At 57.0% G+C, this 17,459-nt stretch overlaps 1 protein-coding gene across 2 annotated transcripts; it reads right to left on the bottom strand.

Annotated features, from left to right (window-relative positions):
* Nucleotides 1–42: 42 nt before the first annotated feature.
* APC2 (APC regulator of WNT signaling pathway 2) lies at nucleotides 43–16,032 on the bottom strand. Of its 2 annotated transcripts, none has more exons than XM_036314273.1 (14): nucleotides 15,874–16,032; nucleotides 15,610–15,700; nucleotides 15,333–15,513; nucleotides 11,853–11,961; nucleotides 11,608–11,724; nucleotides 10,788–10,865; nucleotides 10,477–10,575; nucleotides 9,613–10,003; nucleotides 8,986–9,081; nucleotides 7,393–7,532; nucleotides 6,887–6,964; nucleotides 6,576–6,692; nucleotides 5,988–6,202; nucleotides 43–5,351 (listed from the first exon to the last, which is right to left on the bottom strand). In XM_036314273.1, exons 1-14 carry the CDS (start codon nucleotides 16,012–16,014, stop codon nucleotides 413–415), a joined length of 6,792 nt encoding a protein of 2,263 aa, XP_036170166.1. In that variant the 5' UTR covers nucleotides 16,015–16,032; the 3' UTR covers nucleotides 43–412. The 2 variants fall into 2 exon arrangements, with proteins under 2 accessions (XP_036170166.1, XP_036170164.1); XM_036314271.1 differs by having other exon boundaries at nucleotides 11,608–11,721; nucleotides 15,874–16,029.
* Nucleotides 16,033–17,459: the final 1,427 nt, after the last annotated feature.

Below are 17,459 nucleotides of genomic sequence, written 5' to 3'. Positions count from 1 at the left end.
AAAAATTACCCAGCTGCCCCGGTAATAATGAGCTTTGTCCTCTGATGGATGCTCGGGCCTGTGCTGGATGGCACCACCCTCTGAAGCCTGTCCCTCACCTCAAGGGGATGCTGTAATCTCTCTTGGTTCCACAGAGATGAGAGTCCTGCTGAGGCTTAAGCGCAGTTGGGCTGGGGGTCAGGAGGGTGGTCTCTGCATGTGGGCAAGGCTGGGACTTGAGGTCCAGCGTGCAACCCAATTCCTTCTCTAGTCCCCACAGCACAGAAGCGAGCATGAGATGTGAGGCCGACATGGGCCGGGGTGGGGCTCTGAGGGCAGGGACTCGGGTGAGTAGGCAGTTCCCGGGACCACCCTCAGGACAACCAGAGAGCTCTTGGCCAGAGAGGATGTTCCAGAAAACCAGTCCAGGCAACTATTCTGGGAGTTCAGCGGGCGCGGGGGCTTTCTCCACAGCTGAGTCAGTGGTGGTGGCCACTACCATGGGGCTGGGCACATAGTTGAAGGGGGGCACTCGGGCTGAGCGACTGGGGGAGCCATGCCGGCTGGCAGCAAAGCCTCCCACAGCCACTCCTAGGCCCTCATGGATGAAGGGGGCTGAGGTGGGTGCCTTGGCAGGACCAGGCTTATCCACGTCGCTGCCGAGAAGGGATGTAGGTCCGCTGTCCAGGGCCTGGGGAGGCCCCCTGCTCTCCAAGCTTGGGGATGTGCTGGAGTTGGTCTTGGTGGCCGCGAAATCCTCTGTCTGGACCACTGCATCGCTGGTCTTGCGCTGCAGGGGACTGCCTGGGCACTCTGATGAGGTGTCCATGAGTGGCAGGGCGGTAGAGGGCAATGTGCTCCGCAGGATATGTGGCACGTCCTCATCCCGGATGCGACGCCAAGTGGTGCACAGTGAGGCCACCCTGGGTAGGGGTCGGGCCTCTCCATCGCTGCTGCGGCGGGCAGGGTCAGATGCGGGACTAGGGGCAGCACCCTCTGGCTTTTGGGCCACACTGATATGGGGCAGAGAGGCATAGCGCTTGACTGCCTCAGGCTGGGTGGCCTGCTTGCGGATGGGCAGACGGGATGGGCTCTCTGAGCTAGTGCGCCTTGGTGGCCGCTCACCAGGGCCTGGCCGAGCTGTGGGGGGCTGCTGGGGAATCAGGGCCTGCGGGGAGGATGCCCGCAGTTCCTTGCAGCGGGAGGAGCAGAGGAAGACGGTGGGCAGCGTAGGCCCGCTGCGGCGGGGTGAGCCGCCCTGGGAGGTGGAGGGGGTGGCTTTGGCCGTGGACAGTTCCAGACGACGTCGGTGCAGCAGGCCTGGTGATTCCTTGATAAAGGTCAGCTGCCGCTGGAAACCCAAGCGGTTGGAGGACTCGCTGCCACTGGACTGGGCTGAGGCCATGCGCACCAGGCCCAGGCGGCCTCCTCGGGCACTTGGGCACCCCTTGGATCCCACCCGACCCCTGGAGCCTGGCTCTGGGGCTGCCCTGGCCAGGGATGGTGGCACCCGCTTGGTGGGCTTCTGCATGAAGGGGATCCGCACAGGTGACTTCTGTGTCTTGTGCTGCTTGGCTAGCAGGGCCCGCATGGGTGTCTTGGACACCAGTGAGGCCCCAGGGCTGGGCAGGGGCCCCGAAACATGGGCAGCTGGGAGTGACCTCCTGGGCAGGGGCTGAGAGGCAGGGGAGGTCTGGGAGGAGCTAGGTGAGGGGGTCTTAGTGAGGCGGGCTGGTGGCGTGGCACTCCTCTGGAGGGGGCTCAGGGCTGCAATCTCTGAGATCTTGCCAGGCCTGTGCAGGCTTCGAGACCGCTGCTGCCCAGGGCCCAGGGCTTTGGTGGGAGCTGCTGGCTGTGTGGGGCTCAGGGGTCCCATCTTCCTTGGTGTGGTGCGGGGGCCAGGGGTGCCTTTGGGCTGAGATCGGGTGGCTGGGCTGGGCATGTAGATCACTGTTCTTCCTCGAAGCATGGCTGGCATCCCAGGTGTGGTCTTCTGAGCACCACGCAGCTTCTCTGAGCCAGTGGGCAAGCAGGGGCTGCTATTGCGCTGGGCCAGGGTCACATCCCGTTTCTCTGGCCGGGTGGCACTGCTCGCCTGCCCCTTTGCTCGTGTCGGCCGCCCTTTTCTGTGCAGAGAGGGCTGTAGGGTGGAGCCCACTGACAACCCTGAACCAAAGGACAAGATAGAGTCAGACTCAGATGAGGCCTCCTGAGTGGCTGCTGCCGCGGCCTGGTGCAGCCAGGTAACAATGGAGTTGGCGCCCTCCTGGATGGCACGCCACTCGACGCTGTCCAGATCTGAGGCATGGTCTGACCCCGCTGCCTCCTCGCCATGCTCCGACGGCCCCTCTGATTGCTTGTCCAGCCGGGAATCTCGGGGCTTGCGACGTCTTGGATCTGACACCTGTGGGCAGCGCCTGGGAACGGCTGAGCCAATGCAGCGCCTTAGCATCTCCGCCTTGGCCCGAGAACTGGGATAGCCATCATGCCCACTGCCAGGGCCCCGGTCCTTGGTGACCACTGGCTCATGGGCTCGGATCTTGCCAGCCTCAGGCTCCGGCTCGCTGAGGGAGCTGGTGGAGGAACTTAGGGAGTAGCATGGTGGTGTCTCATCAGCAATGAGGCTGGGCTGGGCCCGGGTGGACATGGTGGCCTTGGGCACAGCCTGTGCCTTCTTCCTGCCAGCCAGGCCCTCCCTCTTCACTGTCTGGGAAGTAGCAGATGCCCACCGGGAGGGTGTCGCCCCCGCCGCTGTGGACAGCTCCTCATCCGAGTCGTTGCTGTAAAAGCAGTACACAGCCTCCTCAGTAGGCGTTGTGAGGCATAGGGACTGCAATGCCCCCTCCCCATGAGCTCGGCCCAATGGGGGGCTGTTCCTGTCTGCACAAGCTCTTGGGGGCTTTCGGAGGGGCAGCTCCAGCCCAGCCCGGCTCTTGACCAGCCCTCGGGCTGGCTCCGTTCTGCGGCCTGCACCCCCAACCCTGTGCCGATGCCCAGTGGTCTGCTTGGCAGGAGCCTCTAGGCCTGCTGGCTTCTGCCTGTCCCCACACCCACCAGGTGGGTCCCTGGGAGGTCCCTGCAGTGTCTCATCGCTGAGTGAGGCCACACTGATATTGACCTGCGTGCCCTCTGTCAAGTCAGTGCATGAGTTGTCCTCCCGGGCCGGGGCGGGCACCAGCATGTAGACGGGCATGGGAAGTGCACAGCGGCCAGGCACTAGTGCTGAGGCCACCTTGCGGAGTCGGGTGGGCACAGCTGTACCCAGGCAATCCCGCAGAAGCTCCAGCTCCTGGTTGGTGGCAGGTGGTCCTTCAAGGCAACCACTGGCCTCATCTCGACAGCAGTGCCCAGCAAAGTGCTGGTTAGGGCCACCACCCCCGCCAAGTTCGGGGCAGGCTGGGGGCAGCAGCCGCAATTCAACATCCTTCTGCACGTAGTGCTCATGCAGGGCCAATGCACTGAGGCTGGAGGCACACGAGAAGTTTTCATCTGGCTTCTCCACAGTGAAGCGCACACTGCCAGCGTCTAGCTCAGAGGGCAGCCAGCGGCGCTCTCGGCAGTCGGCGATGTCCAAGAAGCGCTTTACATAGCTTTCCCACTGCAGGCTGAAATGGGTGGTTTCATGCTCACCAGGGGGTGGGGGGGCCAGTGGTGGTGTCTTGCTGCGGCTCGGTGGCATGGTCTGCCCGGGGCTGTCAGGCAGCTCGCTGGGGCTGACTGTGCCACTGCCCAGCCCACTGCAGGGATCACTGGGGATGGAGCTGGCAATGGATGGGCTCTCAAAGCTGCCCAGTGAGCTCACTGAGCTGCAGCGGCTCAGCACCAGTGGTGTCTCTTGCACACAGTTCTCAGAGGAGCTAGACGGTGTGGTGTCCTCCACCCCCAGGCTCCGGCCCCGAGGGGGCACAGGGATGGCCATGGGCAGGGAGGCAGCCCCTGGCCCATGCCAGGCCCCATCCAGCTCCACCTCGCTGGGGTCAGCCTCCTCCAGCCCCTCCAGGGACGAGTCACTGTCATCCAGGTCCCCTGCCTCGCTGGGTCCCGGGTGGCCAGCTGAGGACAGTGAGGACAGGGAGCTACAATGGGACAGGCAGAGTGGTGCCGCCTCTGCCGCCAGCTTCTCAGGAACCTTGTTCAGACCCTCTGCAGGTAGCCAGGCCTGTTTCCGGGTCCCAGGGACCGGGAGCCCCACGCGAGCCCTGGCAGTGTCCTTGAGCAGTGGCACATGCTGATAGGTAGGTGACAGCTTGATGGTGCGCACACAGGCATCGGTGGCTGCAGCTTCCCGGGCTGCTGGCTTAGCCTGGCCACCCAGCAGGTTGAGATCAAGTTGGCTGGGCCGTGTCTGGCCACCAGAGGGCCCCTCTCGGTGCTTGGCCAATGAGGTCAGTGGGCAGGGCCTTATGTGGTCACGGGGACAGTGCCCATCACTGGTGCTGCCACTGTTAAGGCTGTCATTGGAGAGGCTGGCTTGGGCTACCTTGAGCCGCAGCAATGGGTGAGCTCGGCCACTGGCCTCCCGCTGCCTACCCTTAGGCCCCCGGCAAGGAGAGCAGGACTGGGCTCGGCCCTCCCGCAGTGCCTCCTGCCCGGGGTCCCCAGAGCTGAGGCTGAAGCTGTCATCGGATGATGTGTGCAGGGCTGAGATGTCCTCCACTAGCCGGTCGATCCGAGCCACTGCCAGTGCCAGCTTGGCCTTGGCCCTGGCTGCCAAGGCTGCCTCCCCACCGGCCTCCTTCTCTGGGCCATTGCGATGGGCAGGTGGGGCACGGGCCAGTGCCTGGCCTTGCAGTAAGTTGCTGCCCACAAAGAGGGACAGCACAGTAGGACTGGCAGGCTCGGCGGTGGCGGCCACAGCAGCCAGGGAGGGCACATCATCATCGTCGAAGCAGCCCGAGTCTGAGGCATAATCCTGGGCCAGCCCATCCAGGTGCCGCAAAGGTGGCAGCGGCTTCTTAGCGGCAGCCTCGGCCTCGGCCTCAGGCAGGTCCTGCTTCTCCAGGTGGTCAAGCGTCTGGGCCAGGTGCCGTGCGTCCAGCTCGGCCTCCAGGGCCCGCTGCTTGCGCACATACAGGCTGGGCGCACAGGCACTGGGGGAGATGGCAGTGGCCGCTGCCTGGTACTTGGCAGGTCGGTGAGCCAGCAGGTTGCGCAGGGCGGCGGCACTGCCCATGGCAATCATTTTGTGTTTGGAGTGCACCAGGTTGCGCAGCATGGCCACGGCGCCCAGGTCCCACAGCAGCTCCTGGTCTCGCGGGCTGCGGGCGGACAAGTTCCAGAGAGTGCCGCAGGCGTTGCTCACGATGGTCAGGCTGTGTGACGTCAGGTGCTGCAGCAGAGTCTGCAGGCAGTTGTGGTCCCGCAACACCTGCCTGCAGCACAGAGGAGTATGTCAGGCGGGGCCATCCCTCGTCTTACCGGGAGCAGGGTGGCCAGATCAGGCAAATAAAAATATAAGGCATCTGGCTGAGTTAGAATCTCAGAGAAAAGAATAAATATGTAGTATAAGTCTATCCCAAGTATCAAATGGGATAGTATCAAATTAACTTGTGTTAATTTTATTACTTAAAAGAAATAATATATTTATTAAATAATTGTAATAATAAGTTAAAAAATACTTACCTTTTAAAATAAAATTTAGTGTATCTTATTTTAGCGCAATATCTCGTGTGGTATTTGGGATAAACATACTATAAATTCTATTTTTAAAGATACTAAGTATCACTTGTAAGTTGTTAAATTAATAAATATTTTATTAATAGATAAAATAGTTAGCTAAGTATATCTCCTGTAATATTTGGGGATACTTATATTACAGAACTTAGTCCCTGGGGACAAATAGGGACACCCATTTGCCAGAGGACAAACCAAGGCTGCAGCCTCAGTGACAGTTCACTACAGACAGGATCTGCCACCCCAGCCCCAGACCACACCTGGGGGGCCCACCTTCCCTCAGCACCCTCTGTGGTGCCCTCTGCCCTCCAATGTGTGGGGTGGGATGGACCCACCTGTAGTCCTCTCGGGTGGCGATGAGGCTGGACACATTGCGCAGGATGCCTCCACCACTCTCAATGATGGCCAGCGAGTTGCTCTGGCACTTGTAGGTCAACGTGCTCACTAGGAAGCCCAGGGCACCGTCCACTTGGCAGATGGCTGCCTTGTTCTCCGTGCTGTGTGCCGAGAGGTTCCACAGGGCACTGAGCACACTCTTCAGGGTGGACTCCTAGGCATGGGTGGGACAGGTGAAGGTCAGTGGTGGGGGGCCCCAGGCACCGGCCCCACCTACTTGGCCCTCTCCATCAAGGCGCAGACAAAAGGCTGGAAGGAAAGCACCCAAATACATTTTCAAATAAAAGCAAAAAGCAATAAAACTGGTCCTCACAGGATCTCTCAGTTGAAGGGATGGAAACCCCAGGCCTGTCTGAGGACCACCTGGTAAGCTAAGTGGTAAGGTGTTTGTTTTGACCCCCACCCCCAAGACAGAGAACTCACCATCTGTCCTGTGGCTGGCATTAAACAGCCATGGCAGTGCCCTCTCCCCTGGGTCTCAGGTGCATTCCTACCCCCCTACTCCGTCGTGCCCATCCAGTGCCTACCTTGGAGGCTCGTAGGACACACTGCATCAGGGCGGTCATGCTGCCGACCTCCCTCAGGACCTTCTTGCTGTTGATGTCAGCCCGCCAGGACAGGTTGCGCAAGATGCTGGACACCACCTGGGTCAGGGCACAGGGTGGGCAAGATGGGCCCAGGGCCCCCTGCCCTCAACCCCACATGTGGTGGGGCTACAGAGAGACTGAAGGGGATGCCCATCACACCCACAGGAGAGGGGACTCTGTCGGCAGGGGCCTAGGACAGTGGGACACTCAGCAAGGCTCTCCCCATGCCCCACCCCACTCCATCCAGGTACCTGGTGAAGATCCTCGCTCTCAGAAGCCAGTTGGGCCACGATGGCCTCCATGCTGCCACGCCGGGCACACAGTGTGGCCTGGGGGGTGCCACAGGAAATTCATGCCATGGCCAGTGGGGCAGGAGCCATGAGGGGCTCCATGCCCCACCTTCAGGCTTTCTCCCTGAGCACCTACTATGAGCTAGAGCTAAAGCCTCAGCCTCCCATCCCCACCACTATGGCAAAGGGATGGCAATCATCCTGTTGCTTTGATGAGGAAATTGAGGCTGAGAAAGGTGCAAATACACAGCCTCCTCCAGCCCAGAGGCCCCACTCTCTGCAGTAGAGCAACCAAGAAGATGGTGGCCAACTGAATCCAGCCACAGTCCCTCCTTTCACGGCCCTCTCTGGGCCTCACTCTACCCACCTATAAATCAAGGACAACTTTCCCCCCCACCTCTCAGGGCTGTTTTGAGGCTCAGACAAGGGTGGGGGGAGCATTGACACCACCTGCCCGCCCCAGGCACCTTGTTGGCGACGTCCCCAAAGGTGAGATTGGTGAGGGTCATGCCAGCATATCTGCGTAGGGCAAGGTTGAGTGGGTCCTGGGTCATCTTGTGCATCTCATAATCCACCTGCAGTAGATCAGCCACAGCCTGCAGCCCACCTATGGGGACATGGGAGGGTGCACAGGGAGATGCAGGGGGGCACCCCAAATGAACCCCAGCCTTCCTCCCAACCTCTGCCCATTCCATTCCCCTGCTTAAGTGCCCTCCCTCACCCTACCCCCAGGTATGCTCTCCTCAAGCCCACCTTTGAAGCCCAACTCCTCCAGGCAGCCTGCCGCCAGGCTGGCATGATCCCCTGGATACTCTGTGACCTCCACACCCACCTCCTTTCACATTTCCATTCACACATCTTCAGCTTCTAGGTCTTTGCATGTGCTGTTCCCTCTCCCTGGAATGCTTTTCCCTGCTATTTGCTCAGGTTCCTAGCTCCCTTCTGCTCTCAGGTCATGAAGGCCCTCAACACCATAAATGAAAACCATCCCAAGACCATTAGACCTCCAGCCTCTGATGACTGCCACACACACAGTTCTTTAGTCACTATGAAAACTAGACTCTCACTTTACAAAGAGTAAGCAAACGTGGGGGGAAATGGTCAGGGTGAGTAGATGAGAAAAAACTTGTGCCCAGCCAGCATGGCTTAGTGGTTGAGCATTGACCTATGAACCAGGAAGTCATGGTTTGATTTCCGGTCAGGGCACATGCCTGGGTTTCGGGCTCAATCCCCAGCAGGGGACATGCGGGGGACAGCCGATCAATGATTCTCCGTCATCATTGATATTTCTATCTCTCTCTCCCTCTCTCTTCCTCTCTGAAATCAATAAAAATAGATTTAAAAAATATTACATATATATATTTTTAAAAGAAAAGAATTAACTTGCAATTCAAATACAAGATGCCCTTCCTGCTCACTGAGCAAAGACAACAGAGGCAATTAGTGCATTTAGGGTCTGGGGCTGTTGGACACTTCTGTGGTTTCCAGATCTGGGATTTTATTTGGTTTGGTTGCTACCTTCCTCATCTTTCTGCATCTTTCTAAATAAATCCAGCCAGAGAATAAACTCCCCAGCTGGGAAAGGAATGACTTGAAAGGTATACACTCTCATCAGTGTCTGCTGTCTTGTCCCGATTGCAAATGCCCATTTCTGTGCAGCTAGACCACAAGAGATCTGAGTAAGCCTTTGTTTGTTTGTTCATTATTTATTTTGTGAGTAAGCCTTTGAGTGTATGATCATCTGCTGAGTGAGAAGCAGTATCTAATTTTGTAGTAACTGGAGTAAAAGTAAGCACATTGATGAGATTTTTGTCCATGTTTCAATTACTTTAAATGATATTATAATGCTCCTAAAACTTCACAAGGTCTCCCCTTCCCCAACAACTCTGATTCTGTGTATTAAGTTGGAACCTCTCACTTTTGCTCTTGGCTTCCTGGCCACTTCCCTATCCTCTGAGCTCAGGACCATTAAGGCTGAAAGCCTGCTCTGGGCTGAATAATGAGGCCCAGAAGCCCCAGGCCAAATGGAGGGGACACGGAGGAGGTAAGGGTGCACTCACCCAGCTCATTCATGGCACGACGATATTCCTCATCGAAGGACAGCTTCATCACCGCACAGGTGGCCTGGCAGATCTGTGGCTCAATGGGGACTGGGGCTGTGGGCCAAGGGACCAGATCAGAGCCGTTCCAGTCCAGGAAATTACCCCTGTTGAGTCCTACCCTCCCTGCCTTCACCCCCACAAAGACCCAAGCTCTGCAAACCACTGCATGTTTGGCACCTGAGGGGTCACTCCCAGAACAGTGGCCTCCTTTTCTAATGCTTCTTAAAATGAATAATAAGGTGCCTGCCTCACCCAGAGCTGAGACAGGAGATGAAGTTGTGCTGGGTGCTCAGGACCTTTGGGTGGTGCTTTTGTCATAGATTAACTTTGTGATCAGCTGCCCAAACTAGGAATCTCAAAGTCAGCATCCATATTTCTGGTTACACACAATCCATCCATGCATTCAGTGACTGTTTCTTGAGCTACCCTACGACCAGGGCATAGGTTGCTGTCTTTTTGCCAGTCTATCATGATAAAGTCGCCATAGACTTCAGCCCACACATGAAATCTGAAATTGCCCTGCCACCCAGAAAGCCCAAGTTCTGTGCTCATTGCACAAAGGTGGCCAGGGAGGTTTACACTCACCGCTGCCCACCCTGCCTGCCTTGGTAGCGCTGTCCTGGGCCTGCAGCCAGTCCCAGCAGGTCTCACAGTAGGCTCGGATCTGCTCTAGCACGTGCAGGACACGCATTTCCTTGCGTGCCAGGCCCTGGTCTGGCTGGGAGAAGACGATGTTGTGCAGTGCTGCATTGGCACGCATGCGTGCATCCTTGGCTCCGGGCACCCCAGGGGTCCCATTGCGACCCCCAGCCCCATCTTCTGTGCCATGCAAGATCTGCAGCAGCAGTGGCAGGCAGCCTGAGCGGCGCATGGCCACACAGCTCTCAGGAGAACTGGACATGGCGAGTAGCGTGCGTGCTGTGTCCTCCTGGTCCCGTGTCGCCAGCATTGACAGCAGCCAGAAGACCACCTCCACCTGTGGCGGGGGAAGAGGGACAGCGATGGATTCCACCTGGCCCCAGTCTGTCTGTCCATCCTCCCCAGCCAGGGGTGACCCCCATGCTCTGGGTGATTCACCCTAAACATGGTAGGAATCCTGTGACCCCAGCCCAGGAGAATCACTTCCTCACCCCCACCACCCTCACCTTGCATCCCCCATGGGCCACCACACACCCGTGGGGAGATGGATGAGAGGCCTCAGTCCCTGTGGAGATGCCCCCAGCCCATGAGGACCAATTGTGCATTCCACTGCCCTCACTGGGTACTTCTAGGGGTAGCCCTACATCTAAGTCTAGAGCGCTCACCCAAACACATAGGACAGGTATCCCTGTCCACCTCACCAGGCCCCAGACCACATGCTGACCCTACCAACCTCACCACACCCTAATCCAGCTGGCTTTCCACTCCCCACCCTGCCTCTCAGTGCACCCCAACTGGACTCCCCCTTACCTTGCTGTTGCCTGGCTGAGGGGCACCATCCTCAGGGTGCACAGGGACCTTAGTCTCGGGGTCCTCATCCACTGGCACCGACTTTACTGCCAGCAGGGCCTGGGAAGAGAACACCAGCCTGGGGGTTATGGGAGCACCTCAGAAAGCACCCTGACTGCTGATGCTGGCCACACTCCCATGATGATGTGGTGGAGGCTCCACCTATACCTATACTCTGGGCAGGGTCCTCAGGGTACCCGCCTTCCCTGGGGTCATCACCTCCCCCCCCCCGCCCCCCCCCCGCCCAGGCCCCTGACTGCTCCTGCCAGTACCTGGGGCTCCGTCTGCTGCACCCGGTCCTGCGCAGACAGCAGCTCCTTGTCGATTTGCTCCAGGCGAGAAGCACGGATCTAGTGGCAGAAAGGCACACGTAGCTTGCTGTGGCTGACCAGGTCCCTGCTCTGACCCTGTCCGCTCTGATATAGCTCCGCCCACTGTCCTAACCCACCCACCTCTGACTTTGCCCACTCGCTGATTTGGCCCTGCTCACTCTTCTAATCCCACCCCCAGATCTGACCCTACCTACTTTAAGGTATGGCCATTCCCACTGTCCAAACCCCACCCTTGGCCCTAACTCCACCTACTCCTTGATATGCCCCCACCCCCCACCCCCAACCCTAGCCTGATGTCTGACTCCACTCACATCTTGACCGCACCCATGGTCCACGCTCCCTAGTCCAGGCTCTGACTCCATACTCCATGATTTGGTCCTACTCACTGACCCTTCCTCATCCTTCTAGCCCCGCCCCCTACTTAGGCCCCATGCTAGACCTGCCCACTCCCTTATTTGGTCTCATCCCTATTTAGATCCCACCCATCCTGACCTACCCACTCCCTGATGTCCCCGCCCACTGATCAAGTCACCCACGGTCCGTCCTGGCCTGAGTGTTCTCCACCTCTGAGCCTGGCTCTGCCCTTAACCCCATCAGGCTGCACCCGCAAACAGCTCTAGCCTTTGGCTCCACCGCCTGAGCCAGACCCTGCCCACAGCAGTCAGTGCCCTCTATCCCCATTAATCCAGACTTTTCCCACAACGACCTCTCCGTTCATCCACTGGGAATAGCCTCGCCTCGGCCCCGCCCTCCGCCGCACCTGTGCCCGCTGCACCATCTCGTCAGAGGTGCCAAAGCGCTCTTCCATTAGCGTCCGGATGTGCTGGGACTCAAACTCCAGCTGCTGCCGTATCAGGTCCATCTGCATGGAGAACTGCTGGGGAGAGTGGGCAGGCCGCAGTGAGGGTCTGTCCGGGCAAGGGCCTGGGACCTGCCCGCCACAGCCCTGGCCAGGGGCGGGGCGCCCACAGCACCCTTTCCCCTCTCTCCTCCCCAAGTGCTCACCGTCTCCACGTGCGGGAGCTCCTCCAGGCGCTTGGACAGGCCCTGCAGCTGGGAGTAGTACCAGAGCTTCTCCTTTTCCTCCTTCTCAATCTCATTCAACAGGAAACACCTGAGTGGGCCCGCCCGCAGACGGGGAGGCATTATTATGTGTGGTTTATTTTGATTTTAATAATCGCTTGTTGAGTGCTTAGTGTATGGTAAGCTTGTCAAACTCAAAGGCTAACATGGGCCAAATAAACAAGGTTTAAGTTTATGTGGGCCACACACAAAAATGCAAAAGCTTCAATTGTCTTTCTTTTTTTAAGGCCTTTTAACATTTTTTCTTTTTTAACTTTTATTGATTTTAGAGAGGAAGGGAGAGGGAGAGAGAGAGAGAAACATCAATGATGAGAGAGAATCATTGATTAGCTGCCTCCTGCACGCCCCCTACTGGGGATTGAGCCCATAACCCGGGCATGTGCCCTTGACCAGAATAGAACCCAGGACCTTTCAGTCCGCAGGCCAATGCTCTATCCACTGAGCCAAACCAGCTAGGGCTAAAAGCTTCAATTTTCATAGAAACGTAGGTTTATTTAGATAGAGACATGCTGAATACAAAGGGCTGAAATAAATGAGTAATCATTAACATAAAATAATAGGACATTTTAATAAAAATTCATATTTTTTCTTGATCATTAACTTATCAGACACTGAATAACTGCACAAATTAATAAGCGTAACACAAATAAACCTATTTTTTCTTGTTCTCCAAAAGTGAAATATTTTTTGTTGTGCACACCAAACAAGTCAGTACAGGACTAATGATGTGGCAATCAGCTGCTAAAATATTTGCTGTTAGTATTAGTGGAGAGAAATGGTGCACCTGCACGTAAGGCACGTAAGGGAAATGAATGCAACGCGATCATAGTAATTAGTCATTAGCAAATGTTGTAGTTCGTTATTAATAACTAGAGGCCCGGTGCACAAATTCGTACATGGGTGGGGTCCCTCGGCCTGGCCAGCGATCGGGGCCAATAGAGGCCATCTCTCCCAGTCCCTAACAGGGCAATTGGGGCCGGCCAACTTCCTGATTGGGACCAATTGGGGGGGCTGGCCGGCCAGGGGGGAGGGACTGCAGGAGGTTGGCTGTGGGAGCGCACTGACCACCAGGGACCAGCTCCTGCATTGAGCGTCTGCCCTCTGGTGGTCAGTGCATGTCATAGTAACAAATCCACCGGGAGACTGGGAGTTCAATTGCTGGCTGTGATGTGTGCTGACTACCAGGGGGTGATGCAGAATGAAGGAAGGCCCCAGCCAGCAGCCACCAGCTGCGGAAGGGAGGCCTCGGCCCACAGCCAGAAGACCCCAATCAGGCCTGATCTCCGGTCAAGCCTAGGGACCCTACCTGTGCATGAATTTTGTGCACTGGGTCTCTAGTGTGTGTGTGTGTGTGTGTGTGTGTGTGTGTGTGTGTGTGTGTGTATATGCCTAAGTGACCATTACAACCAGTCACTATGATGTGCACTGACCACCAGGGAGAGATGCTCAATGCAGGAGCGGCAGCTCCTGGTGGTCAGTGCACTCCCACAAGTCCCCCTGTGGTGCTGCTCAGCCAGAAGCTGAGCTGCTCAGCCAGAAGCTGGGCTCATGGCTGGTGAGCACAGATGTGCGGTGGGAGCCTCTCCCTGCCGTGCTACCAAGCAGCGGCGGCAGGGGCAACAGGCCGGGATGAGTGCAAGTGGCTCGGGCCCTTTCCTGGCCGCCTGCCACTTGGCACACTGCTACATCCCTTGGGGGATGTCCAACTGCTGGTTTAGGCCTGATCCCCAGGTGGCTGATCAGGCCTAAACCGGCATTTGGACATCCCCCGAGGGGTCCTGGATTTCAAGAGGGCACAGGCCAGGCTGAGGGACCCCCGCCCCCCACACGAATCTGTGCACTGGGCCTCTAGTTACGTATAACATGATATTATAAAAATTGTTACAAAATTTTTATTAAAACATTTCTTAGCCCTGACTGGTTTGGCTCAGTGGATAGAGCATCGGCCTGCGGACTGAAGGGTCCCAGGTTCCATTCCGGTCAAGGGCATGTACCTTGGTTGCGGGCACATCCCCAGTAGGGGGTGTGCAGGAAGCAGCTGAATTGATGTTTCTCTCTCATCGATGTTTCTAACTCTCTATTCCTCTCCTTCTCCCTTCCTTTCTGTAAAAAAATCAATAAAATATTAAAAAAATAAAATAAAACGTTTCTTACATACCGTTATATTGCCTGGGCCATAAAAATATTCATTGTGGGCCACAAGTTTGTCATGCTTGATGTATGGCCAAGTTTAACAGTCAGCATGGCAAAGCCTTGCCCTTGGTGCTCCCCCAAACTAGGGATGGGTGGGTGGGGCATAGAAAGTTAATTAAAAAGAGAAGGTAGCCCTCTCTGGTTTGGCTCAGTGGATAGAGCATCGGCCTACAGACTGAAGGGTCATTGGTTCAATTCCAGGCAAAGGCACATGCCGGGGTTGCAGGCTCGATCCCCGGTAGGGGGCGTACAGGAGGCAGCCTATCAACGATTCTCTCTTATCATTGATGTTTCTCTCTCCCTCTCCCTTTCTTTCTGAAATCAATAAAATATATATTTTTAAAAGAAAAAGAGAAAGTAGTTTCTTTGTAAATTCTGATTCTCAGAGAAAGACTCTGAGGGGGGCACTAACACCTCTCCCAAACTCGATAATCGCCCTCTAGGCTACATAGAGGAGGCTTCCAGCTCAGATTGCTCCAGTTGTAAGATTTGGCTCTACCCTTAACCCCATCTGGCTGCACCCATGCTCTGGGTGAGTCATCCTAAACATTTGATTACTTTAAATGATATTATAATGCTCCCAAACCTAAAACTTCACAAGGTCTCCCCCTCCCCAACAACTCTGATTCTGTGTATTAAGTTGGAACTCTCACCTTTACACCCTGTGGGGAGACACTGCTATTCCCATCCATTTTACAGAGCAGAAGTCTGAGGCTTGGAGGGGCTAGGGGACTTGCTTGACATCACACAGCACCAGAGCGTGGACCACCAGGTCTCTCTGACCCCACACAACCTAGCCAAGCTGAGCAGAGCGCCTGGACCCTGCCTCCCTCTGCTGCCCCCTCCCCTCCAGGTTTCTTGGGCTGCAGCCCTTTCTTCACAAAGACTGCTTTGAGTCCCTCTGGCTCCAGGCCTAACTCTGAGCCCTGGCACTGTCCCTGGTGATGACTGGGTGTTGGGGACCCCTGGGGACGTCTCCTAGGAGCCCTCCCCTTTGGCAGGAAAGTCCCCTCCTCTCTGTCTCCCAGCTGAGGTCAGCTGTGACAGGAAAGTGGGTGGAGGAGCCACAGAAAGCTGGTGCCTGAAGTGGAGGCTCAGAGGTGGGTAGGACTGGCTTAGTGGGTGGTGCACACGCTGACGGGCCAATCAAAAGGCAGAGACTACAGGGACGGAGTCTGGCTGCGGGGCGGGCAGTGGTCAGTTTCTCACCGTTCTCTGTCCAGTTCCTCCAGCAGCCGGATGGTGGCCCGGCTCAATTCCCCAAAGCCGTCCTTGGAAGTCCCGGAGCCATGTACTGGGCTTCCCTCAGGGGTTCGGCCAGCAGGCTCAGGGCCCAGGGCTGGGGGCTGGAACTTGAGGTTGTACAAGCTGGTGATGTCCATCTGCAGGGCTGGATGGGAATGGAGGGAGAGGGCGAGGTCAGCACCCCTCCTTGTCCCTCCTCCTCCCAGCTCACCCACTATGTAGAGGGGGCCCCAAGGCTCACCTTTCAGCTGATCCAGCACCTCAGTCTGCCCTGAGGACACCAGCACTCGGGCCTCCTGCTCCAGTTTACCCTGTAAGTGCTTCAGTACCTCCTGGAGGTGGGGGCAGGAAAGAGTGCTGGTTGTCATGGCCACTGCCCTGAGCTGCCCCAGATCCACCCCCCTGTGAGATGCCCTGGGCCCTGCCTGCCCATTTCTGGGGTCCAGTGCCCTAGTGTTTGTCCCTGTGACCCAGGTCCATGTCCTCTACCCAGCTCTACCCCCACCTTCATGCCAGATGTCTCTGTCTCCAGCTTGGACAGGTGGCTTGAGTTGTCTCGAAGCTCCTGCCTCAGGTGACTGTTCTCAGCCTTCAAGGCCTCCACTTGCCGAACCAGTTGTTCGTAGGGTGCCACGGAACTCGTCATCTTTAGCTCCTGCAGCACCTGTAGCCACAAGGTAACATGAGGCTCTGAGGAAGGACTTACGCTGGACCTAAGCCCTAGCCCCCTCCCACCCAACCCTGGAGCTGGGTCCCAAGTAGGAGAAGCTGCAGGCAGGATAGAGCTGGCCCAGGGAATCCTAGGGACAGATGGTGTGGCAGATGGAGTGACAGACAAAGGCAGGAACAACAGGAGAGAGAGACAGAGCCATCAGACAGGTATTCAGACAACCCAAACACCCAAGTGACCAACAGACAGATACAGAAAGACCTGCATTCTCACAGCTAGGTTCCTGGACACATGTGCTTATAAACAGCCAGCCAGCAGATGGACAGCCAAGACTCTGACAGTCTAACCCAGCAGATGGACTGGCCAGCTCAGTGCCACCAGGCTTACAGCCAGAGAGACAGACAGACAGACAGATGGATAGACAAGACACTTTCCCTGCAGCAATGTAGCTGCACAGAGGTTGGGTGGACAGACTACCCACTGATCCAACTGACAGACAATAAAAATGTCACGAAGGCTCTAAGAAACCAATGGACAGGCGACAGTGGAGCTCCAGACCGACACAAGCCTACTGTGGTCACCCTGGGGACTGGGAACCCAAATGCTCTGCAGCCCCCACAACTCCATCAGCAGCTGGATCTGGGTAGCTACCTGTGTGGCCCAGCACCCTGCAGTCAGCCCTCTGCCAGCTCCTGTGGCCCCCCCAGCACCTCAGGCCTCATCCCTGGGCTCCACCACTGCCGCCTGCTTCTTTGTGTGTCTGGCCGCCGTTTCTTGCTCAGGCCCAGCCTTCTCCCTCTGTCCAGCAGGCCAGTATCTCCTCCCTCAGCTTGGCACTCCTGCCAGAGCCTTCCTGCCCCACCACCTTCCCTCTTTGTTCCCTCAACAGTAGCGCTCCCCCTCCCTCTGCCTTTGTCTGAGGCTCACCAATAGCAGCCCATCCCCTCTGCCACCTCCTCCCTGGGAGCCCCCTTCCCCTGCCCACCTGTGTCCCGTCCCCAAATCAGCCAGCCCTCCTCTGCCCACAGGGGATACCCTTCTCTCCCTCCCCGACCTGGCCACACTCTCATTCACTTGCTCATTCATTTTCCTCTCTCTCTTTCTACCCCTAGAAGGTCCCTGCTCACCCTGAAATCACCAAGGACACAGATGGGCCTGGAGTAGGGGTGGGGGCTCTGCCCCAGGTGGGGGGATAGCTCAGGCATTACAAATTGGCTCCAAAGACCTACTGCATGCCTGGCTCTGTCATTTGGCTTCCTTAGCATAGTCCTGGGTCTAGAAGGACAGACAAGGCATAGCTGGAACCTAGACATTGGACATGCTCAGACAGGACATGCTGGAGGCACATAGGCCCCACCCCCTCTGCTGAACTCAGTTCCCCCATCTGAGGAATGGAAGGAACTCAGTCTGCCAGGCCCATC

Source organism: Myotis myotis, unplaced genomic scaffold, assembly GCF_014108235.1.
Source record: "Myotis myotis isolate mMyoMyo1 unplaced genomic scaffold, mMyoMyo1.p scaffold_m19_p_6, whole genome shotgun sequence".
In the NCBI taxonomy this organism is placed as follows: Eukaryota; Metazoa; Chordata; class Mammalia; order Chiroptera; family Vespertilionidae; genus Myotis; species Myotis myotis.
This window is presented reverse-complemented; position numbering and strand designations above follow the sequence as displayed.